The following is a 24,106-nucleotide window of genomic DNA, read 5'->3' as shown; positions in this document are numbered from 1 at the left end:
CTTTCCTTTGTAACTTGGCGTAGCGGATACAGACTGTGTGTTTGGTTATTCTTATGTACTATTCCAATCTGGACTAGTGGATACAAATATACGTCTGCAGTATGACCCGAGAGAAGCTCGAGCTTCCCTTTGTAGCCTGGTGTAGTGGATGCAGGCTGTTACATCCGCTCATACAGACATATGTATCCACTCATATAGATAAACCCACTTATCAGTCTCATAAAATTATCTTCATGCGAGTAACTAATCAGAATCTCAACTCTTACATCTGCTCATGTGACATTAAATTTAGTCAAGTAAATATAAACTCAGCTCAGTCTTCTTTTCAACCAACAAAATACCCTTCTTTTCAATTAACATGACTCCGCTCAGCCTCCGTATATGGTTCATTCAGACAACCAATCTGATTGCCTGTACGGATGTATACTGGCTCGATGGATGAGTATAATATCAGGTAGATGCATATTTGATTGTCCTTATATACTGTTTTAGTCTGACTCAGCGGATGTAAATGTACGTCCGTAGTCTGGCTCGGGAGGGAAGCTTGAATCGAGCTTCCCTTCACAGCCTTGCTCGGCGGATGCTGACTTCTATATTATCTCATGTAGATGGATCCACTTATTAGTGTCACAAAATTATTTTCATACGAGCAACGAATCACAGTCTCAACTCTTATATCCACTCATACGGCCTCAAATTCGGTCAATCATACAGAAACTCGGTTCAGCCTGTCCAGACAGTTGCAACTAACTAAATATTTTTCTTTTCAACAAATATAACTCTGCTCGGGCTGTGTATATGGTTCATGCAGGTAACCAATCTGATTGCCTAGGGCTGGATAACGAGCCAACTCAGCTCGGCTCGTTTAGCTCACAAGCAGCTCAGTACTTTTTTTAAAAAGAGAGCAGCTCGTTACTAGGATGAAAATAATATAAACATCTACTGAAAATGCATCGATAAAATCATACAACAATGGTAATAAAAGTATAGTACTTTTTGCATGGTTTAACTAGAGGTATAATTGATGTAAGCTGAATCTCTTCTGAAAATTTTTCAAACCCACATGTATCACAGTAATAGACAGATCCACCTATATATGTTCTGTTATTAGAACAAAACATTCATCCAAAAATATACTATATGAAACAACGTTCTTCACACATCCTTTATAAATGCAAACCCTAAATGAATGATCGATGGGAGAAGAAAAAATATAAGAGTTGTATCGTAATGAGGAGCTAAAAAAATAGAAAGTCAAGCTGTCAAGCATGCTGATGAGGAGTCTCTCCATCGAAGATAAAAATAACCAATGAGTAAACTGATGATCACAATAAAAAAGAGTAACATGATACAGACGATGGCTATGTCTTGTTTAGCTCATGAGCTGCTTGCGAGTTGGATCGTTATCTAAATGAACTAAAACTCTGGCTCGGCTCATTAGATTTGAAACGAGCCGAACCAAGCTGAGTCGAGCCAGACATGAGCTGAGCTAGCTCACGAGTTTTAAGCTTTTCGTCCAACCCTATGATTGTTGTATGGATAGATGCTGGCTCGACGGATGTGTATAATATCAGAGAGATACTTGTTTGGTTGTCCTCACGTATTGTTCCAGTCTGACTTAGCAGATACAAATGTACGCCCGTAGCCTGCCTCGGGAGGGAGCTTCCTTTCGTAGCCTGGTCCGACTGATGTACTCTCATGCATCCTCTCATGTAGGTAGGCCTATTTGTTAGAGTCACAAAATTATTTCCATGCAAACAATCAATCACAGTCTCAACTCTTACATTCGCTCATACGGTCTCAAATACGGCTAACCAAATAGAAACTCAACTCAACTTGTCCATACAATTACAACCAACTATTTTTTTTTCAATAAATATAACTCCGTTCAGGCTGCGTATATGTTCATGCGGGTAACCAATTTGATTGCCTAGGGTTGGGTAACGAGACAGTTTGGCTCGACTCATTTGGTTCGCGAGCAGCTCATTACTTTTTTTTAGAGAGCAGCTCGTTACTAGGATGAAAAGAATATAAACATCTACTGAAAATGCATCGATAAAATTATACAACAATAGCAATAACATCTACAAGTATATTACTTTTTTATGGTTTAATCATATGTATAATTGATGTAAACTGAATCTCTTCTGAAAATTTTTAAAACCCACATGCAACACATCAGGAGACAGATCCACTTATATATGTTCTGCTACTGGAACAAGACATTCCTCTAAAAAAATATGGAACAACATTTTCACGCTTTGTATATACATGCAAAGCCTGATGGAATGATCAATATGAGAAGAAAAAAAAGATAAGAGTTGTATCATAACGAGGAGCTGAAAAATAAAAAGTCAAATAGGCTGCGCGAGGAGCCTTTCTATCGAAGATAAAATGACCAATGAGCAAACTGATGACCACAATGAAAGAGAGTGATATGATACAGACGATGACCCTGGCTCATTTGGCTCACGAGTTGGCTCGTTATCTAAACAAGCTAAAACTCTAGCTCGACTTGTTAGATTTTAGAACGAGTCGAACCGAGCCAGACACAAGTTGAGCTAGCTCGCGAGCTTCGAGCTTTTCGTCCAGCCCTATAATTGTCGTACGGATGGATGCTGGCTCGATGGATGTGTATAACATCAGGGAGATGTGTGTTTGGTTGTCCTAATGTATTGTTTCAGCTTGACTCAGCGGATGCAAATATACGCTCGCAGGCTAGCTCGTGATGGAGCTTCCTTTCATAGCCTGATTTGATGAATGGAGACTCCTGCATTCTCTTATATAGATGAGTTTACTTGTCAGTGTCATAAAATTATTTTCATATGAGCAACCAATTACAATATTAACCTTTACATCTGCTCAAATGGCCTCAAATTCGGCTAACCGAGCTCTACTTGTCCAGACAGTTACAACCAATCAAACACTATTTTTTCAACAAATATAACTCTACTTAGACAATTTCTACAGTCTGCATATACGGTCTATGTGAGCAAAACCCATATGGACAACTTAAGAGTCTGATTGGTTATTCGTATACATAGGCTAAGTAAAGTCATATTTGTTAAAAAGAAAAATATTTGATTAGTTGTAACTGTCTAGACAGTCTGAACTGAGTTTTTTTTAGTTGACTGAATCTAAGCTCGTATGAGCAGATGTAAAAGTTAAGACTGTAATTGATTGCTCGTATGAAAATAATTTTATAACACTAACAAATAAACTAGTCTATATAAATAGATGTAACATACTGTATCTGCTGAGCCAGGTTACGAAGAAAAACTCAAATCAAACTTCTCTTGCAGGTTAAGCCACCAATCAAACTGAAATAATACATATACCAATAATTAAACATGTTTTCTGTGAGGTAATAAGTATCAGGTAGACAAATTTCATTCGTACTGTCAACCGATCACCTTCCGCCGGAGGAGAGTCTGGAGAGATCACCGTGCATTTCAAAATTTGAAGTCCAAGCAGTCAAAGCACCCATCCCCCCTCACTAAAGTCTCGCTGCTGCCGCCGGAGCCGCGTTCTTCTCTCTCACCACACCATATAGGCGCACCCAACTCACTGCACACACCTCGCTCGCCGTCTCCGGGAGAAGCGAATCGTCGAGACTGAGAGGAGGAAGCCGACCATGCCGCTACCGCTGGTCAAGGCCAGGAAGGGGCTCTCCCCGCAGCCGCAGCCGGCCCGCACCTCCTCCTCCTCCTCCTGCAGGTCGCAGCTCGAGCAGGACGTACGTGAGCAGCCTCCTTACCCCGGCCTCCTCCTCGCTCGCGAACCGAATGCCGCTGCTCGTATCTGACCGCGCGATCGTCTCTTGCGCAGGTGAAGGTGCTGCAGAAGGTGCTGCAGGAGGAGACAGCGCTGCACTCCGTCCTCGAGGGCGCCCTCGAGCGCGCCGCCGTCACCCTCGCCGACATGGCCTACCTTCCCTCCAATGTATGTACACTAGGGCGGGTGGCGACGGCCATTGGCCAAGAAACGGGTCAACGAGGGGATTCATGGGGAATGGATGCTTTGTGCTGAAACTAGATGTGCGTTTGGTGTCTCTGCAGGCTCAGGAGCTTGTCTCTAACATCTGCATACTGGAGACCGCCATCTCGAAGCTGGAGGAGGAGATGGTCTCCCTGCATTTCCAGCTTATTCAGGAGAGGAACGAGAGGAGGCTCGTGGAGTACAGGCTCAAGCAGTTGCCGCCGTCTGCTTGCTCCTGCCACTCTGGGACATCCGAAACAGATGTACGAATTTCCTGTTCAATTACGATTTTGCTCAATTAGTTAACCTCAAGTTCAATTTCGGACTAGCAAGATAGGAACAAAATCTAAGGGAATAGTCTGCGAAGCTAATTAATTCAATTACCGTAGTGACGTCACTGAAGTAAGTTCTATATGCATGGAGATTCTGTGTTGCAATCGAAAACGTGCGATACGGTTCTAACTTGGTCATATCGGATACCTTCACCTCTCACTCTCTTCAAAATGCATCATTTACTAACTTAGTCATGCTCTTGGCTTGATGCTTAACTGTTTAAATTCTTGCTGCTACCAGGACACCACAAGCAAAAAGTGCAGTCGAGGGGACAAGGTTTATCCCCATGCTGCCCTGCATGAACAAGCAATGAAATTACAAAGACAGATTTCTGTTAAAAGCCTTGCCAATCCTAATCAGCTTTCAGAGGACATAGTCCGCTGCATGAGGAACATTTTCATTTCCTTATCAGATTCCTGCCGGGAGGCCTCGAGGAATTCCTCCATGGAGAATCAACAATCTATTCCATCTCCTAGCGGAAATTATTCAATTTCTGCATTCTGGTCTCTATCCGAACCGTCTTCCATATCTTCTTGGGTACAGAGCCCTCAAGTTGATTTGAATTGCAACAACAATTTATTAGCTTCAGAGACTGTGTTTGATCCTTACAAAGCTCGTGAGAAACTTAGCTGGGCTGACATTGGAAGCTACAGTGCAGCGGTTGAAATTTCATGGATGTCAGTTGGGAAAAAACAACTTGAATATGCTGCGGAGTCACTTCGCAAATTCAGGTAACATGTCAAACAGTCTTTGTTCTATCCGGAGCTTACAATTATTTCTTACCGATTTAAATTCTGACAACTGGCGTACCAAATCATACTACAATTCACTGGATTTAGCTCAACGATTCAGTACGTTGTCTTCTTTTAGTACTGCCCATTACCTTTTTTTTTTTCAATGCCATTAAAAATGAGCACGTGTTTGTTCATTCATGATATTTGGGTTAACACAACAGTACTAATGATGACCGATTAGAGTGCAGGTTGTTCATTGAGCAGTTGGCAGAAATAAACCCTATTCACCTCGATGATGATGCAAGATTGGCATTTTGGATCAATCTATACAATGCGTTGATGATGCATGTACGTGATTTTGTAAACTTCCATTAATTCTATAGCTTTTCTGGTTATCATTGGTAGTTGAATGTAATTTAATTTATTTTTTTTATGGGTGGGAGAACCTTTCGTGCTGAACATCAGTGACCTTGTTTCTTTCGTTTACAGGCTTATCTTGCTTATGGTGTTCCACGAAGTGACATGAAATTGTTTTCACTGATGCAAAAGGTTTGCTAAAATTACCTAATTATTGTACATTAAATTTGTTCCTACTTAATTGGTACTTTAAGTAAATAACATGCCAACAATTCAACATTTCCACATTACTGATGCTTCTTGTGGAACATGCTTTTCTTTCCGAAGAATCATATTGTTGTACCTCGTTTTTTCTCCAGGCTGCATATACAATTGGGGGGCACTCGTTCAGTGCTGCATTTATTGAATATGCTATTTTGAAGATGAAACCACCAAGTCATAGGCCACAGATGGTATGCCAATTAGTCAACTGCCACATTGCCATTTAGCTGACAGTGCTGCTTATTTTGGTTACCTTCTGTTCGTCAACGCAAACTGTTGATAATTACTTCCGTCTTTTGTTTAAGGCTCTGCTTCTTGCCCTTCAGAAGATGAAGGTACCTGAGGAGCAGAAAAAGTTCTGCATTGGGGCCCATGAACCACTTTTGACGTTTGCTCTCAGCTGTGGAATGTATTCTTCTCCTGCGGTAAGCTCAGATCATTCCTTCCACTGCTTCCTTCATCTAACACCGAGATTAGCACTATGTTTTTAACAAACTAATTGACACGCTTTAAAGGCCTTCATGATTATTTGTAGTGCATAGATTTTATGGTTGACTAAGTACTAATTATCACTGTAGGTGAAGATATACACAGCAAACAATGTGAGGGAAGAACTTCAAGATGCACAGCGTGATTTCATTAGAGCATCAGTAGGAGTGAGTCGAAAAGGGAAGCTTCTGGTTCCTAAAATGTTGCACTGTTTTGCCCGTGGTTTTGTTGATGACAACAGCTTTCCTATTTGGATATCGCATTTTCTACCTCAGCAGCAAGCTACTTTTGTTGATCACTGTGTGTCTCAAAGGCGGCAAAGTCTCCTGGGCACCCGTACTTTTGGCATCATTCCATTTGATTCTCGGTTTCGCTACCTCTTCCTGCCAGATATGGGATCATTAAATTAACTGCCATCAGATGCTTCCTCGTTCAGATAACCTAAATGGTAAACTATAGTGGTCTTTAGCGTTTTTTTATATTATAGAAAGCATATTTGATTACCTTCTGCTGATGTATCTGCATGTTCTAACAGGCTAACAGCCAACAGGAGCAAAAAGCAACCCACATCTCTTGTCCAAGCCCATTGTTGACAGTTGACTCAAGAGAATAGCTGTTTCAGGAAGCGCACACTGTCTTTCGAATTACAGGATATCTTGAAAAGCAAGTGTATATCCAGGGGTCATGGAAGTGAAGGCTAGTTTCAACATTGACAAAGCACGGCCACAGGATCAAGGGGTTTGTATCATTGGAATGAGATGTATATCTTCAGAATGTCTTAATAAGTTCCTCTGCCTCAACAGCTTGTTGATTTCAATGAAAAACGTTATATATATATATATATATATATATATATATATATTCTTCCAAATAAAGCTGTAAGTTCCTCATGGTGTTGCTTACTTGCATATCTGTTGATCATGGTTCTGACAATGTGTATGTCCATCTATGCATTGGGTGCGAAGACCCGCAGTATCAGGTATATGCTCGAATGTTTTTTTATTAGAACGAGCATCGCACATATTTCACTAAGAGAATGTAAGGCAGAATGTAAAATCAGACAATTTAAGTACATGTGAATTTAATGCACACCCTCTGTTGCATTAGGACCTACTAAGAATACTACTCCCTTGGTCCAAAATAAGTATTGTTTTTGTACATTAACACGGTCTTCAAAATACAACTTTGACTACTATCTTTTGTTATAATATATTGATAAAATATAACAAAAGCATATTATTATGAAAGTATTTTTTGAGACAAATCTATTTGTGTCATTTTCAAGTATTCGAAGTCAATACATAAAAAGTAATTTGTAGGTAAAGTTTAAAACAATTGACTGCGCGTAATCCAATATAACACTTATTTTGGATTAGATGGAGCAACTTCAGGGAGCAGTGATAATTAACACGGTCTCTGTATTACTGCTGTAATTCAGTTTGAATTTCAACTGCAACTTCAGGGAGCAATCCTAGCGGATTTGCTCTCGGTTCCTTGCGAAAAATATCAGAACTTGATCTAAGCTTACCTTTGATACCTTTCAAATGGTGCATTTAGAGAGGCCTGACATAAGAACTTGATCCCTATCCAGCCTGCAGCCATGACAGTTGTTTCAGCTTTGCCGGGACGGCCATTTTCTCAGGGCCCATCTTGTCCATCCTTGATGCGATTGCAAATATCCGAGCACTCTGTCAGGCTAATCAAGCCGAACAGAGTTCAACTCGCTTTGATCAGTACTGCAATTCAACGCGGTAGTATTTGCGGAAGAACAGGGAGCCGCAGTTACCAGTATTGCCGGCTGCGGAATCCATCTTTGAACACCACGAGGGGTCTGCGCATGTTGAGGGGGCCCTCGCCGGCGCCGCCGCGGATGCAGGTGCCGACGCACTTGGTCGTGCACTGCAGCGCCTTGGCCGACCTGGGGTGCTTGATCCGCTCCTGCTTCCTGTCGCCCCCTGCCCAGCTCAAGTCCTCGTCGGTTACGCACGGGCCGCATGCGTGCATGCTGCTACGCGGAGGCACGTATGAACGCACGCACCTGAGAGCGTGGGCGGGATGTTGGAGAAGGTCTCCGGCTGCGGCGGAGGCGTGGAGAGGATGGCCGCGAGCGCCAGAGCCAGCATGGCCTGCGCCGGCGCCGACATCCCCCCGGCAGCTTCGGGACCTCGCCTCTCGCGCGACGCCAAGACACCCTTGCGACCTTCCGGAATCCAAGCAGAGCTGTGGCCACCGGCCAGCCACTCGGCCTCGCTGCCGTTGTAGATACCGCGATGCGCGCGACCACTAGCTGCGACGGCGAGGCAGATACGCCGGGTCCACTCGTTCCTGCGTTGGACCGGGCCTTCTTGGGCCGACTCCACCAACACGCGAATTTTCTTTATTTATATATTGTTTTATTTAAAAAATATATGGTAATTTTAAAATATCAAACATCTAGACTATTATCGTCCTTCCAACAGACGATACCTTTTAAAAAAAATAAAGATGTCGCTCATTCAACAGACGATATCTTTAAAAAAAATAAAAAAATATTACATCCTATTACTTTAAAATTCCAAACAATATCGAAATAGTTATAAAAAATAAAAAAAATATATGTCATAAGGATATTTATGATCCAACTCTTAAAAAAATTCAGATAAAAAATACAAGTTATTGTTTGAGTTGACTTTTTTTAGAGATAGATTATAAAATCCTCTACAACATACTTTTTTTTCAGATTTTTTCATAATAATTTAAATATTATTTTTAATTTTAAGATCAATGTAACACAATGTTTTTTATATCACCTGTTGAATGGATGACACCTTTATTTTTTTAAAGTTGTCGTCTGTTGTAAGGGCAATATCTTGGTATCGTTCATTCAACAGTCTAGATTTGCAATATTTTTAAATATATATGTATTTTTGTAAATATTAGAATATAAAAATAAAGAAAATTCATCGACACGCTGGCATTTGCAGCTCGACCCGCGGCCCGTGGACTCCGATTGTTATTGATCGGTCCACTCCTTTTCCCGTCTAGCCGGACTCCTCCCCGACTCCGACGGCCGCCGAGGAAGGAAGGCGAAGTCCCCATTTAAACCTAGCGGACCCAGCCTCGTGCGTCGCAGCCACGCTACTTTCTGTGACGGAGGCGGGAAGGAAGAGGCGGTAGCAGTCGGAGTCGGACGGCGGCGAGCGGGGACTAAACCCTAGAGGCGAGAGCCGAGCTCCACCGCCGCGCCGCGCCCGGATCGATCCCCATCTCCGTTCCCGGCGATGAACCGGCGGCAGGAGCTCTGCAGGAACTTCCAGCGCGGCAGGTACTGGATTTTCTTCTCCCCTTTCTCTCCGTGCCGCGGCTGTTGATTGATTCTGACCGGTTGGTTGCTTTCTCTCGACTGCAATGTTCCTTGTGGATGGTGCAGCTGCAAGTACGGAGCGCAGTGCAGGTTCGTGCACGCATCCTCTCAGCAGCAGCAGGCGAAGCCCAACCCGTTTGGGTTCGGCACCGCGAGCAGGCAGCAGCAACAGCAGCCGTCGCTCGGTGCGCCGTTCCAGCAGCAGCAGCAGCAGCAGCAGAAACCCAATCCTTTCGGGTTCGGGGTGCAAGGTGCAGCCGCGCAGTCGAGACATGCTCCTGGCCCGGCAAAGGTTCGTGTTTCTAATGAGGAATGGAATCTGTTTTTTATGGCTTGTCGTCAGTTGCAGAATTTAGCACGTGTAATGAGTGTTCTTGTGTGTGACTGGTGAATTTCGTTGAACCAGCCTTTTCAAAATAAGTGGGTGAGGGACCCCTCAGCTCCGACGAAGCAATCGGAAGCGGCGCAGCCACCACCAGCAGCCCACACGTGAGTCTGCGATGCTAGAGTGCTGTACTTTTGATCTTACTTGATTACTCCTTGTGATGGGCGAGTCACTGACTTTGCGAGTTGTTTGCCAGCTCTTGTACAGATCCGGAGTCCTGCAGACAACAGATTGCTGATGATTTTAAGAATGAGACTCCGCTCTGGAAGCTTACTTGTTATGCTCACCTCAGAAGGTAAATAAGTAGATCCTTATGCTTCAACCAGTGCCTTATGCCTTCCCCCAATGTATTTGTGCTCATTGTTTTATTTTTTGTTTGCATATAGTGGTCCTTGTGACATCAAGGGGGATATTAGTTTTGAGGAGCTGAGAGCTAAAGCATATGAGGAAGGCAGGCAAGGGCATCCTCTGCAGTCAATAGTAAGCTTATCAGCACTCCCAACCTCCTTTTTGTTCCCTTAGATTCATTTTCTGTGATTGGAATTTTCACGCTTTTAAATGTGGTGAAACATTACTTTGACTGCATTATCCTGATCTCAAAGGGGGCATGTAAAATTATATCTATCAGAAAATGTATGTGACTGTATGTGACATTAACAAATTTTTACTGTGTCAGACCTATGTGTTTCCCTGTTCCTGCTTTATTCTCTCATGGTACAGGTATGTGGAAAGTGTCTGCATGGAGAAGATGGCCTTTTCTCATCAGAAAACTGCAACATAGGAATTTTTACTTTGAATTTGTAGTAATATAACACTATTTACTTTAGTTTCACACTTTCACTTTATAGTTTGCACCATAAATCTGATGGATTTCTGAATTTCTCAAGAACAAAATCTCATTTATTGGTTTTCTTTCTTCAGGTTGAGGGAGAAAGAAATCTACAAAACGCAAAGCTGATGGAGTTTACTAATTTTCTGAATAACCCACACATATCACAAACTCCAAGCTTTTCAACTATGCCAACTATGCCTTCTGTTCCTGAAGTGAAAAATAACTCATCATTTGGGGTTTCTCAAACTAATGGACCACCAGTGTTTAGTAGTTTCAGTCAAATTGGAGCAGCAACTAATTTTGGACCTGTTTCCAGGTATACTCGCTTGATCACCTTGGAGTATAAGCAGTCGCGTTAGTGTTAATTTGTTGAATAAATTGCTGATTCCATTGAAATCAGTGCTTTCCAAAAGGCTCTGTCAGACAATATTATGCATTATGAATTTATGATTACTCCATGTTTATTGTATTAATTTGTATTAATTTGAGGCAATTATCTTATGCAGAACTACAGCATCAGGAGTCCCAACCAATAGTCTTTTTGGTCAGCCTACGCAGCCAAACCGTCCAACATTTGGTGCCCCTACTTTTGGCGGTTCTGAAATGAAATTTGGAGTTTCAGGTATGTATTCTTAACTAATTCATGCAATTACACTGTTAGTTCTTTCTTGTGCCAACTAGGTTCATGACCGATCGAACTGTGAGTAACATTTTGTGTCTATCCAATGTCTAGATGCTGTTCAGCGTGTATATTCGGTCCTTAGTTAATTATCTACGCACATTGATAGAGGTTTGTTATATAAATTTGGAGAATGATCATGTGTTGTCTCTCAGGACCCCCAGACCTTTTATTTATACTGTTTTAGGATTACAATTGGACTTCAACATGGACTCTGGTTAGATACAAACTGGGAGTCTTGGTAGACACCAGTATGGGTGCAGACTCTAATTAAAACCTATTAGTAACTCACTGTTTTGGACAGTTGTTCATATCCTTTTGTTTTGTTTTGTTTCCTTTTTCAATTTAGGAAATATGCGATTCTGCATATTGTATTTGTTAGAATAATCCTTGTGTAAACAGTAGAGTGGGACTGTCCGCAACAATATGCCGGTTACTGTAGCAGGAGCATCTCGGGTGATGCAGGAACAGTACCTCGGTTACTGCAGCACCTGATGTGCTGTAGCAACAGTGGCCGGTTGCTTTGCTATATATTGGGCAGCACCCTGGCTTAGTGCTTCTGCTCAAGCAGTGAGCTCCAGAGTGAGAGCTCGGGATGAGCTTCACCCGGGTGGAAGCTTTGGATGAGCTTCACCCGTTAGAGGCTGTCAGTAGCTATAGGTTTTTGGGTATTTGAACAAACATTAGAAGCTGGTGGCAGCAAGATGTGTCGTGTGCTCCTGGATTGAAGCTCGGGATGAGCTTCATACGATTAGAGGCTGTTAGCAGCTATAGGCTTTTGGATGTTGGAATAAACATCAGAAGCTGTTAGCAGCAAGAAAAGCACGGAATGTGCTTCGTCAGGTGGAAGCACCGAATGTGCTTCATCCGATGTAATCCGTTAGAAGCTGTTAGCAGTTATAGGCTTTTGGGTGTTTGAATAAACATCAGAAGTTGTTGGCAGCAAGAAAAATTCATGTGTCCAATGTGTGTTCGCGTGTGTGTTCTATCAACCCACCTCTCGCAGGATGCGAGTCCAACAGTAGTTGGTTGCCATTTCAATTTTTGAGAATTTACAGGTCCATTTGGAAGCCAAACATCAAAACAGCCATCTGGGAGTTTGCAGGGCTCAAGCATGTCCAGCGTTGGCAATTTCCCAAAGTCTCCTGCAGGCTATCAGCAGTCCCCTGCCTCCTCTATCCAGCACAAAAACATTGATAGGCAGTCACAAGATTTACTTAATGGGATGATGGCTCCTACAAGTGCCATAAACCAAGCTCCTGTTGAGTAAGTTCTTCGATAAGATAACTATATATTTATACAATATACTGGACTTGAGTACATGCCTTTTGATGAGAAAACACCGTGCACAATTCTTTTTAAACAGTGTAATGAACAGGTCTTAATTTTCTTGGTACTTAGGAGATTTCAATAAGGATTTTCAAACAATGTATCTATCTAAAATTCAATGTTTCCTGAATACTAAATTACTTTAGATTTCATGGAGAATGCACTATGCACCTTCCTAGCATAATGCTTTTTAATCTAACCAATTAGACTTGAATGCTTAGAAACAAGATAGTATATATATGTGTTCTCTTTTGTTTACTTTGATTGGTGAACTTTGAAATTACGATATGCGACATTGTGAATTTTTTGTTGCTTATGCCTGTTTTTTTCATATATTGATTCAACAGGGACAATAAAAATGAAAATCAGGATGATAGTATCTGGTTGAAGGAAAAATGGTCAATTGGAGAGGTGTGGAATACTTTTCTCTGAGGGCATCTTAATGGTTTTCTTTCTAAATATTGTTTGCTTGTAGACAATGACTATTCCTGATATAAAACATTTCTGGCGTTTCACTGACTCTGTTTGGCAAATGCCAAGCCATTCAGTTGGCGTCATCCACAAACTAGCATCTGAATCTTTGACATTAACAAGATTTTGTTATTGGGTTTTTTATGTCTAACATCTTATCCATGTGCTTGTATCTTCTTATCTTGTATCTAGTTTCTTATCCATGTTGAGCACGGTACAATGTACATTCCTCATGTGTGGTTCCTTGGTCATTTTTCTAAAATTCGAACCACTGTGAAACTTATGTTAGGACATATACTGATTCTGCATTCTTCATTGAAGGTTGAATCCATGTAAGAATTAACCCATGTTCCTGTTGTACACAATTGGCACCCATGATTATTTCTACATATATATTGACTATTAATGGAACCCTGCTATCTATCTTATACTAAATCGTCATTACATATGCTATTGTTTTTAGTAGTCACAGATCTTGTGGGTTTTTTCTTTCACAAGTTTCTGCATTTGATTTACATGAACTGCTTTTCAGATTCCACTGAGTGAACCACCACAGAGGCACATCAGTCATGTGTTTTAAGAACTCAAGGTATTTTGTGTTGTGGAGGCACTATCGAGTCAGCTTCAGTGTCCACTTCCATGTTGTCGATACACCATCAGTTGGTTAAAAAAGTTCTCCCCCAAGGTACATGCTCTCTGGTTTGCTCTTTTTCATCTTAAAACATATTCGTGTACTTAATTTGTCACAACGTATTCATTCCATTACTCCACTACTTTGCAGCTCCATAATCATACGGTACAAACAAGACATCACACTGGGGAACGTAAAAAGTAAAGGCTGATCAACCAATGTAAAACCTTGCTTTATTTGGCACCAAACACTCAATCTAGGCTGATCAAACAATGTAAAAACTTTGCTGTGTTTGGCGCCACGTGTTCAATCTAGTATGATGTCTCATTTGATCACTTGCCATTCCTACCCTATGTGCTTTGTGGAGTTTTGATCTATAGATAGGCAGGTAGCAACAACCAATGAGCAGTCTTAACTTTTTTTTGTAGATCAATAAGCAATCTTAACTGGCGAGCAGCATGATGTAGCACATTGTTCTTAATTCTTAGGTTTTGCATACCTGGTTTGGAAGTGATGGATGGAGCAATCATAACTAAGATGATATATCACAACATTGGACGTTTGCTATTTTCCCATGTGCCTTTGAAACTGAATACCGAAGCCTGTCGGACCCGGATCCTCTGCATCACCGCAGGGAGGGCACTGTTTACTCAGTATTTTGTGTCTTCCGCTACAGCTTCCTGTTGTGAATCGCCTTTTTTTGTTGCTGTAGCAGATGGCTATAGATTTGCCACCGTTTCTGGTACTGTAGCATATGGATTTGAACCGTTCAGAGAAGATCCAATGACCAAGAGTAGAGCTGCGCAATACTGTTCATCTCTACCATAGCCAGTAGCTGCCCAACACCGAATTAACTGAAGTATCAATACCGTATTATATCTAATACACAAAACTGAACAAACCGAACGAACAGCCCTAGCCACATAGAGGATCTGCGTCCAAGTCTGGATGTTGCTAGCACTTGACTTCTCATTCTCTGCATGCATGGTCCTAAGGTGAAAGTTCTGCCCATAGGCCATCCTGATCTTTCCTGTAACATGCTTCTTTTTCTGCCTTGCATTTCTTCCTAGCAGTAGAGCTACTAGCAAACACGCAGAATTGCAGATGCATGCCCAAACCATGGAAGCCGGCCAGTGGTGGTGCTACTCCAAGCTGCACGCTCGTGCTGGCCATCCGATCAGGATCGGACGATCCTGCCGTTGCCCCGAGCGCACCGGAGGCTATTTTTTTTTTCGGGAGGGGAGTGCACCGGAGTATGGAAAGCACGAACGGAACGGGAAATCGCGCTTCCCTCCCGAACGCGGATCCTAAAACGAATCTGAACTGTCCGATCGGGAACGAACGCTTCGGATCGACTCGTGAGTCGAAACCGACCTCTTTGCCGCTCCCCCTCTTTCCTCGAACCCACCGCCTCCCTCTCGCGGCCTCGCTCCGTCCTCTCCTCGATCTCGCTCCTGCCCGTCTCGCTACGCCGCCGTCGCGGCCAATGGACCCCACCGCGCAGCGCGTGCGATCCGCGGCGTCAACGGCCAAGGCGGAGAGCGCGGCGGGGTTGGTGAGGCGGTGCGCGGCGTCGACGGGAACCTGCCTCACGGTCGGCGGGCGCAGCGGCCCCGCCATCCCCCGGGGGCGGCGATTATTTGCGCCGGCGACAACCTCTTGGCGACAACCTCTTGTTGAATGAGGTTAGCGCCATTCGAATCTGGGCAGCTTGGTGTCCTCCTCAAACCCTAATTTCTTCTTCCGCATCGCTGGGTCGTAAACCCTAGAAAGTCGCCGCATCGTTTCCCCATCTCGTCCTATTCATCGCGCCTGACCCATCTCCACCCGCACCATGCAGCTTGCCAGCGCCGTGCCTGCTCGATGCAGGTTTAGAACCTTGATCTCTCCCGTGCGGCGCGTCGCCTTCGCCGCTCATCGGACGGCCGCCGCCGCACCCACTTCGCTGTGCCAAGTGCCAACCATTGGCTGCAGTCGAGTTGTGCTGCCACCTCAACCACAATCTCGACTTCACAGGTACCGCTCAACTAGCAATTTATGTTAGGTGATCGAGGTATTCATGGAACCTAATTAATTGATTGATTTCGTGCAAATTTCAGATCAATTTTCGCCTTGAATTGTTGAGTTTTCACTATGCCTTATGCTTGCAAGAGTTAGGTTTGCCCTTTGATGGATGTACAAAAAGTCTGTTTATTTTCAGGTGGTTGATTTCTGGGGTCTGGTGAAGTTGCCTTGGAGGCTTGGAACGTGTGATATGGTTTCATCATATCTATGTTTGTTCATGAGGGAGGGAGGGGAGGGAGAGAATGTAGTTTCTTAAACACAAGGAAAAGGCCACTCCTCTTTTAAAGAGAAATGGCACCGATTTGCATTTCTCCATGTTGTAGAATGAAATTGACTGTCTTTCTGATTAACATGTTTCATGTGAAGCAGCCGCATTTTCATGATGTCTCTAACCCTTTATGATGATTTGTACGTGTATTTTGCTTGTGGCACTCCCTGTACGTGATTTGGCCTTTGGTTTACAAGCTTCAACTGGATTTCTTGAGCTGTGAAAATGGAGCTTCTAGCTTATTTGGTGTATGCTTGAAATGTTCTTGGGCTTCTAATAAAAGAAAATCAATATGATGTATTCCCTCCATTTCTTTTTATAGGACATGTTAGGATTTGGAGAAGTCTTTAAAAGTAAACTTTGACCATTAATTTCTACAAAATCAATTTTGTATTACAAGACCTGTGAAATACGAATCTATTGATACTACTTTTGTACACTAAACACGCATAGAATTTAACTAATTGCTGGTCAAATTTTTACGAAGTTTGACCTTTTCAAATCCTAATATGCCCTGTAAAAAAACAGAGGGAGTACTTCATAGTAGCATGGCATCCAAATCATTTGTTTTGTATGTTGGTGCTATTTATATATGTTAACTGGAGATATTGATGGTATGATTGATATGTATATGTTAGAGAATTTTATTTTTCTTGTTTGTTTATGTACTTCTACGTGCTGGTGGCAGTCAGGCAGCCATGACTATTTAGATACATCACAATTATTTTAGAAGACAGTTCAACTTGGTAGGTGTCATAAATTGTTTTCTATAGTTGCTCTGAAAGCAATGTGTCTTAACTAATTCATTGCATCCGTTTATCATTTGTCCTTTATTGTCTGTGAAAAATAGTTCTCCTAATTTCTTACTGCTATCTGCTGCAGTTTCTTTCAAGGCACCATCCAAAAAGCTTGAATAGGCTGGATCACATTAGGCTTATTTTGCAATGTTCACATTCCACGTGGAGTACTGTCTGCTCGCTGTTTCTTAGTTCCTGGTAATTTCAAAGCATCTGTTTATCATTGCTTCTTGTTTAGGGTCAACTGGATGTCATAATCTCTCTTTTTGAACGGGTTCAGGTTTAAAACGTATATAGGTGAGGGGATTGAACCTTTACTATGCAGTGCACAACACAGTTATATTGCATGGGTATATCCGGGTCAACTAATACAATATAGGAGCTTGAGATAAGTTGGGCCGTTGGCAAGTGGTTGTTCATCGCATATGCTTAGTACTTAGTGTTATTATATTTGCTGTGTAGGGCTTATGATTTCTATATTATCTACACATGCAGACCACTTGCCTACTTGGTGCTTTGGACATGAGTAGTATCTATCGTTTTTGTTAGTGTGTTCCGGAGGTGTACTGGTGAAGTCTTTCTGCAGCAGCCAGCAGATAGTGTAGAGGCAGTATAGACTCTGGCATATGCTGGTTGTATCTTTGACAGGTTCAGAAATTATGTGAACTAAATAATGGAAAATGATGAAAAATATAAGTTCTTAACTATACCTGCACATTAATCAGTGTCATATTGTTTAGTGCTCCATTGGTGTGTGAATGTCTTGGAAAATCAAGATGCCTAGGCAGGGATGTCATCAGGAGTCAAGAGGCAGATTGTAGAGATATGTAAGGTCCTATTGCATGTATAGTGTAATAGCATTATGAAAGTGCACAACTTTACTTTCTGAATTTGCGTATGTGACAAATGGGTGCCAGAAAACTGAAATGTTTTGAAGAAGAATAAAGTGGCTCTTTGCCGTATTTGTTCCAATATATTGGTTGCTGCAGCTTGATATATCACTTTCACTGCACAAACTGGCCAGAATTGCCTCATCTTAGCTACTGTGAATCTGCGATGCATAACAAAATCAAAGAACCTGGTGACTAGTGTATTTCAGAGACATCTCGAGTGCCAAAGCTAGCATGTCTTATGCTCATGGCTAGTAGTTTAGCTCTTGCACTAAAGCCAGTTTGAGTTCCTGTTCAGTTAATTTATCCGATGGTGATAGCTTAGCTGAACATGGTATATAATTCACATTTTACTAGGGGTGTTCAAATATGGTTCCTTCATTCTTTCTTTGCCAAAGCACGCCCAGCATAGGCTTTGCCGGGTGCACACGTTCCTTGGCCGCACATGCAGGTCCTTGTTTCGCATGATGCTACTGATTTCTTTTGGGGTTCAAGTAAATTACTTAACTAGCTCATCATTGTAATGTCCCAGACTGGATGTATTATTTTAGGGTTATTATATGCAGATATCTGTTGGTTTCTTGGTGAATGGATTAGCACTTTTCGCATATGTTTGCTGGAGACAATATTTGGAAAGTGGCTTACAGCCTTTGGAGAATAGATTGGTGCAACTCAATGCTTCGCATGGATGAATTAACTTCATTCTTGTTCTACACGGCCCAATCCAGTATCATGGTCAGTTCTGTCCCAAACTTCCCGACATTTTGGTAACATTTACATTCTTGGTATGTTGCATGTTGAAGGTCTTGCTCCACTTTTAGCTTTATTTGCTCATTTCATTTGTTTTGTTTAGGATTTGTTAGTACCCCTGCTATATAACTCACTGTTCTTTAAGCCTTAACTTTAGAGTCTTACTGTACGTACGACTGGTTTGTACAACCAAGTAACGCTGCTGGTCGAATTTGCTGCTGCCCCTCGCGAGCTGGTTTGGTACCAGCGTACGAACCAGTCATACATGAAGCAGTTCTCTTAACTTTATATGCGCTCTAAATTTATTTTCATTTTTATCATAAAAGTAACATGACTACTTTATGAGCTGAAAATGACTACTGCTCTTGATGGCTCGTTTAACCATTGTTTACATCAAACTGTTTAAAAGTGGCCCCCTTGGAAGTACGTAAGTAATATTTGAATAGGGCATGTTCCTGCATAATCTGACAGGACCTGTTTTGTCCATTGTTTCTGTGCAGATACTGTATTGTGCTTGATATCCAACAAAAGTTGGTCGTTAACAGTGTAATGCTCTGAGTCTAGCATGTAGCGGACAGTTACCAACATCCCTCGTCAAGATACAAATGCTCTGAGTCTACCATGGCGTTTCCCCAGCAGTTCAACAAAATTGATCGTTAACAGTGTAATTACGATAGGCGGCCTAGCTTGGTTGTCCCGTAGCGGTAGCGTCACACGGAGTCGATCTCCATTAGGCCCTTTACTCGTAGGCAGAATAATGCAGTATCGGCCTATATTTGGCAAAAATTAGGCGAGAACAAGATCAACTGAACAACCTCGCGTAATATAGCTGGCTGAAAAACTTGAAACTATAACGGCACGGCAAGGCCATGCCAAGTTGCCAACCATGGCCACAAGCAAACATGCTTCACATCCATTAGGTAACGTATTGGGCCGACAGTGGTCCATTAAGCGAATCATTATGTAGTTTTAGGCCCGTTTGTGGCCCATCGTTAGCCCATTTATGGTACGTACGGGCTCAGAGAAGGCACAATAAAGTCACCCTCCCGCCAAGGCCCATTTTGTATGTTGCCGTATAAGAACTCACCATGCCCGTCATAGGCCCATTTAGAAGTAAATAGGGCCGCTTAAGGCCCATTGTTAGCCCGCTAAACAGTTTGGCCCTTTTGGCCCGATTAAACCATTTATCGGCCCGTTATCGATGACTTTGCCGAAGGGCGGCCCACGAAAGTATACCAGGAGTTTTTGGCCCACGGGCGCCTACGAGTTTTTTTTTTGGCCCAACAGGAACGATATACCCTTGAATTGTATAAACTTATCGCACCAATCCTGAGGCCTTACTAGGGCACAATACAGAAAGTAGCCACGAGCCAAGAACCACATTACAGAAAAATCAACAGTTCTTCAGCGCTTAGCTTCCAAGATGGATTCGTAGTCTTTGATTTGATCCTTTCCGGAAGTACAAAAGATTTAACGGCAAAGTGAGTATATAATGTCAAAACCAAGGCGCAAACAGTTGTGAGTATAGCAACAAAAGAACTTTACTTTTTCAATGCTAGCAACTTAAGAATATCATGTCCCTAAGCCCTTGAATCTGTACAAGGTACCTAAGGAAATCAATTGTTCCTAGAAGAAAAGATGCAAGATACGAAGAATTTAGAAAACCTGAAGAATTCAGATCCAAATATTACTAATTTAATATGGATAATTTCAAACACCTGTAGGAAACCTCACCAAAAAATCGCTAACTTATATGAAGAATGTAGAGCACCTGAAGGAAACTTTTTCAGAACATCACTAATTTATACAAGAATCTAGTTGTACAGCTGAACACAGGAAAATGCACTACACATCCTACCCAATAGGCCAACATGTGTATAACATGATATCCTCTATGGTTCTTCTCCAATAATTGTGTTACGTGTCAAATCTGTTGGCCAAAAAGACTTGCATATCTTCCTAAAACAGGGAAAGATTTCCAATAATTTAACTACAAGCATCCGGACCGGCACATAATGTGAGGAGTCACAGACAAAATGCATAGATAAAATAAATAACAAAGAAGCTACACTGGTTTATTTTTTTGGATCACCCAACTAATTTACACTGTATAACACCCATCTTCCCATCACACCGGATACACTGATATTAACAAGTAACATGATACGTTGTGTTAGTGGTTCAAATAACATGATATGTTGTTACCTTTTCCCAGTGACTATGTTTGTCTAAACTTTTCAACTAAGTGTACGGAACCTGAATAAGCATTTATGTTCATGCCATCATGACTGCATTTACTCTTGTGTCTAATACTCTAATGGATTATCACATGACCACGTACACTAGTCAACAAAAGGGATGCCAACGTCTAGTCCAATTCCAGGAAATCGTTCCAACTACAATAACACATGCTATGCTCACGTCTATTGAATTAGCATATTAACTCGATACACTGAGCCAACTACTAAATTTCATTGTCAAGTCCTACTCCGAAGAACACATCAACTATGATAAAGCATGGCATGTGAACGTAGCGGCACTTGCAAACAGACGATTAAGCAAAAGCAATTGTTGGCAGATCATAAACCAGACATCCTTAGCTTTCTAGTTTTATTTTTTTTCGAAGGATTCAGCAGTGCAAGAAATTTACCTTTTCCTACAAACTAAAAAATGATGCTAATTAGTTCAACAGTCATGTAGGCAAGGGCAAAAACTGAGCCCGACTCATAACCCCTAGCTGCATGGGGCCAAGAGAGGCACAGTCTGTCTCACCACTCACCAGTGGATCATGTAAGCGGAGGAAGACAATCAAATAGGGACAAAGTTGGTCAGAGTGAGGGGGGGGGGGGGTTCAAAGCAAGGCCCAAGGGTGACTACGAAGGAATTCTGCCCATGTTAAAATATGAAATCCCAGACTATATAGTACAACGTATCTGAAGAAAACATTAACTATTCCTTTTGGAAAAGAAGCAAGAAAGCATGAATGATCTAGAACATCTGTAGGAACTGCTCCAGAATATCAAAAAGTGCATTCTAACGACCCAGTCTTTCAACATTACAGATATAAGCACTATAATCAACACATTCCTTTGTTATCTAATTAGCATTCAGATGCAATCCAACTGATGAACAATATGATGATGTGAACAGAAATTACAAAATATTCTGAGGATATATCTAAGAGAAACTATATCCCCATCAATAGCCAATAGGTAAAGACTACAGCTGAGCACAGCAAAAGACATTTCATATCCAACACTATATGAGCATAACATGAAAAACTCTATTGGTCTATCCAAAAACAAATACTGAGGAAATATGGTGAAAAGTTGCATTACCTGTCAAAGCTATTAACAAAACGGACTCTACATGCTTTCTGAAATATAAAATGATTTCCAAGTGCTTAGAATTCAGGCAGGCACATAATTTGAGGCTCCGTCTCCAATATGAATTGTTTCCCTTGCCATGTAAACCAATAAATATACAACTCAGAAAAATATATCACCTAATAAGTCTCGGGAAAATTGCAGAGATAAGCTAAAACTTCATAATAACTGCTTTAGATATGCTTCAGACCGTAAAATAGTTCCTCATAAATAGTAACAGTAACTGAGTTTGGGAGAAAATAAATAATATCTTTCTCAAATGGCATGTGGAAACCCTAACAGAATAGGTCAAGTTGTTTTTAAACAATGCATAAACTGCAAGAAATATGACAAGAGCTCAAGACCCACGCTCCCCAGGTAAAACAGTGGCCCTGCTCACAATGAACATTTTCCACGCTCGCAACTTTTTGTTTGAAGTTTAAACCCCCAGAACCAAAAACATATTTGATACATGCGGATATAAACTTCTTTCAGGTGAAAGATCACCACACAAGGAAGACAGGAACATTCAAGGGGGACTGAGCTAAAACTCATTGTATGGGACACATCACTTTTAAGTTATGAGCTATAGCATGCGGAATACCTGTCTCAATCCTACAAGGTATACAAAGAGCATAAGGGCACAACAAGTAATGAGAATTAGTTGGCAGGTTATCAGTAAAACATCTGTAACCTCCCACAGCCTATGTAGCAAAATTCAGATATGGGGCTTCCGCATTACCTATCAAACCTAACCCATCCAACCAAAAATAACCCAGGCCTATGAAGCAAAATTCAGATCGATTACAAAATATGGAAATGCAATTCGAGACATAAGCAAGCAACATATGCAACCCCCAAGCCTTACAATCTTACATAACCCAGGTTCATTACAGAGTACAGACTAACGTGTTTCAACCGTTAGACCAGGTGCTTGCCCAATCTAGCCCACAGACATAGCAGTGTTTCTCAATCTAAATTCTCACGAGCCCCCAAATTCAAGATTACTGAACCGACACCATAACTATTTGCAACTCTTATCAGGTGGCAATTCACGCTCTCACTGAGTGTGGGGTCACCTGAGTCACTGACAATAGGTCAGGGTGACAAATTTATTGTCACTCTGCCTCCTGAACCAACGTAATATATGCGCAACAAATCCAAACCCTAGTACCTCGCGATTCAGCGAAATTACGGCTCAGGCTAACACTCGCACAACGTTGACCAAACCCTAAATTTGTCTTAGTGATGCAACCGAATCAATCCAAACGCTGGAATCACAAAAGCCGAAGGCGAAAACCCTATCCATGCAAGCAAAATCAGCGCGCAAGACTAGAAGACTGAACAACGTCACGCGCTTACGAACCTGGAGCCCGTTCTGTAAGGCAAATCCACGCGGGAGAGAACGAAGGGGGGAGACGCGAGGAGCAGGAGGCGGCGGCTCTTAGCTCCTCCCCTGCTGTCGTGTCGCGCCCCTTGACGAAGACGGCGCCGGGCCAACGCGACGACGCCGCTGCCGCCGGAGGAGGAGGAGGAGCGTCTCACTCCGTCCGAAGGCGACTCTTAGCTCCTCCGCCGGTGCCATGGTGCATCCCTCGACGGAGACGGCGTCGCGCCCCTCGTAACGCCGCCGCTGGAGGAGGAGGCGCCTCTCGGCGGAGCGGCAGGACGAGGGGTGGCAGCGGTGGGCTAGGGTTTCAGTCGGTTGCTTCAGATCACGGGCGGGTTTAGAGGATTCGAATCGAGGGCGAGGGGGAGACGAGACGAGACGAGAAGCGTGACAACGGAAACCGCGAGGCGGTGCGAGTGGAAGCGGACCCAACACTGGTTTTTTAAGGTACGCATACTACCACTCACGTTACACACGTGCATATCCATATACACGTTGGAAAGAAATTGAGAGATTTTGAAGCTTTTAGTGTACGAAAACGTATAATATAGCATCGAATATGTACGCATACGGTCATATACTACGGGAGAAATAATCTAGTGCTAGGTCCAAATCGAACTCCCAAACAATCCTTCGTACACCATCTAATTGATTGAGACGTTACGCCTCAATATTAGTAGTACATATGGGCTCGGTCTTTTAATGACAGATAGGCCTAATACGGTTCGTGTGAGGCTAAACTGTGGCTCCTTGTTATGTT

General features: G+C 42.3%; 3 protein-coding genes and 2 long non-coding RNA genes across 5 annotated transcripts; 3 read left to right on the top strand and 2 right to left on the bottom strand.

Moving 5' to 3' along the window:
• Positions 1–3,419: 3,419 nt before the first annotated feature.
• Positions 3,420–6,820, top strand: LOC133883560 (uncharacterized). Its single transcript, XM_062322912.1, has 10 exons — positions 3,420–3,736; positions 3,829–3,942; positions 4,059–4,241; positions 4,552–5,042; positions 5,294–5,393; positions 5,535–5,594; positions 5,762–5,854; positions 5,969–6,088; positions 6,242–6,600; positions 6,688–6,820. Exons 1-9 carry the CDS (start codon positions 3,635–3,637, stop codon positions 6,560–6,562), a joined length of 1,584 nt encoding a protein of 527 aa, XP_062178896.1. The 5' UTR covers positions 3,420–3,634; the 3' UTR covers positions 6,563–6,600; positions 6,688–6,820.
• On the bottom strand, positions 5,056–6,796 carry LOC133883561 (uncharacterized). The gene is made up of 3 exons (XR_009902913.1): positions 6,657–6,796; positions 5,917–6,535; positions 5,056–5,762 (listed from the first exon to the last, which is right to left on the bottom strand). It is a non-coding gene; the product is annotated as an uncharacterized LOC133883561 (long non-coding RNA).
• A 754-nt stretch (positions 6,821–7,574) lies between the features above and the next one.
• LOC133931095 (uncharacterized) lies at positions 7,575–9,398 on the bottom strand. Its single transcript, XM_062377917.1, has 4 exons — positions 9,345–9,398; positions 8,191–8,527; positions 7,939–8,107; positions 7,575–7,848 (listed from the first exon to the last, which is right to left on the bottom strand). Exons 1-4 carry the CDS (start codon positions 9,396–9,398, stop codon positions 7,791–7,793), a joined length of 618 nt encoding a protein of 205 aa, XP_062233901.1. The 3' UTR covers positions 7,575–7,790.
• LOC133931335 (zinc finger CCCH domain-containing protein 46) lies at positions 9,146–14,389 on the top strand. Its single transcript, XM_062378187.1, has 11 exons — positions 9,146–9,456; positions 9,562–9,787; positions 9,902–9,984; positions 10,077–10,175; positions 10,267–10,360; positions 10,802–11,028; positions 11,219–11,334; positions 12,450–12,657; positions 13,068–13,131; positions 13,724–13,876; positions 13,973–14,389. Exons 1-10 carry the CDS (start codon positions 9,413–9,415, stop codon positions 13,769–13,771), a joined length of 1,209 nt encoding a protein of 402 aa, XP_062234171.1. The 5' UTR covers positions 9,146–9,412; the 3' UTR covers positions 13,772–13,876; positions 13,973–14,389.
• A 570-nt stretch (positions 14,390–14,959) lies between these two features.
• LOC133930367 (uncharacterized) lies at positions 14,960–17,810 on the top strand. Its single transcript, XR_009911745.1, has 3 exons — positions 14,960–15,507; positions 15,663–15,838; positions 17,037–17,810. It is a non-coding gene; the product is annotated as an uncharacterized LOC133930367 (long non-coding RNA).
• Positions 17,811–24,106: the final 6,296 nt, after the last annotated feature.

Source organism: Phragmites australis, chromosome 10 (genome assembly GCF_958298935.1).
Source record: "Phragmites australis chromosome 10, lpPhrAust1.1, whole genome shotgun sequence".
NCBI lineage: Eukaryota > Viridiplantae > Streptophyta > Magnoliopsida > Poales > Poaceae > Phragmites > Phragmites australis.
Note: the sequence above shows the minus strand (reverse complement) of the source record. Positions and strands in the feature narration are given on the sequence as shown.

Bases quoted from the DNA above. Each gene is read 5' to 3' on its own strand.
- LOC133883560 (XM_062322912.1), top strand. From the start codon at position 3,635: ATGCCGCTACCGCTGGTCAAGGCCAGGAAGGGGCTCTCCCCGCAGCCG. The intron at 4,242-4,551 runs GTACGAATTTCC...TGCTGCTACCAG, and splicing joins CTGGGACATCCGAAACAGAT to GACACCACAAGCAAAAAGTG. The intron at 5,394-5,534 runs GTACGTGATTTT...TTTCGTTTACAG, and splicing joins ACAATGCGTTGATGATGCAT to GCTTATCTTGCTTATGGTGT.
- LOC133931335 (XM_062378187.1), top strand. From the start codon at position 9,413: ATGAACCGGCGGCAGGAGCTCTGCAGGAACTTCCAGCGCGGCAG. The intron at 9,788-9,901 runs GTTCGTGTTTCT...TCGTTGAACCAG, and splicing joins ATGCTCCTGGCCCGGCAAAG to CCTTTTCAAAATAAGTGGGT. The intron at 12,658-13,067 runs GTAAGTTCTTCG...TTGATTCAACAG, and splicing joins ATAAACCAAGCTCCTGTTGA to GGACAATAAAAATGAAAATC.
- LOC133931095 (XM_062377917.1), bottom strand. From the start codon at position 9,398: ATGGGGATCGATCCGGGCGCGGCGCGGCGGTGGAGCTCGGCTCTCGCC. The intron at 8,528-9,344 runs GTTTAGTCCCCG...ATATAAATAAAG, and splicing joins GCTCGGCTCTCGCCTCTAGG to AAAATTCGCGTGTTGGTGGA. The intron at 7,849-7,938 runs GTAACTGCGGCT...CGGCTTGATTAG, and splicing joins TTCCGCAGCCGGCAATACTG to CCTGACAGAGTGCTCGGATA.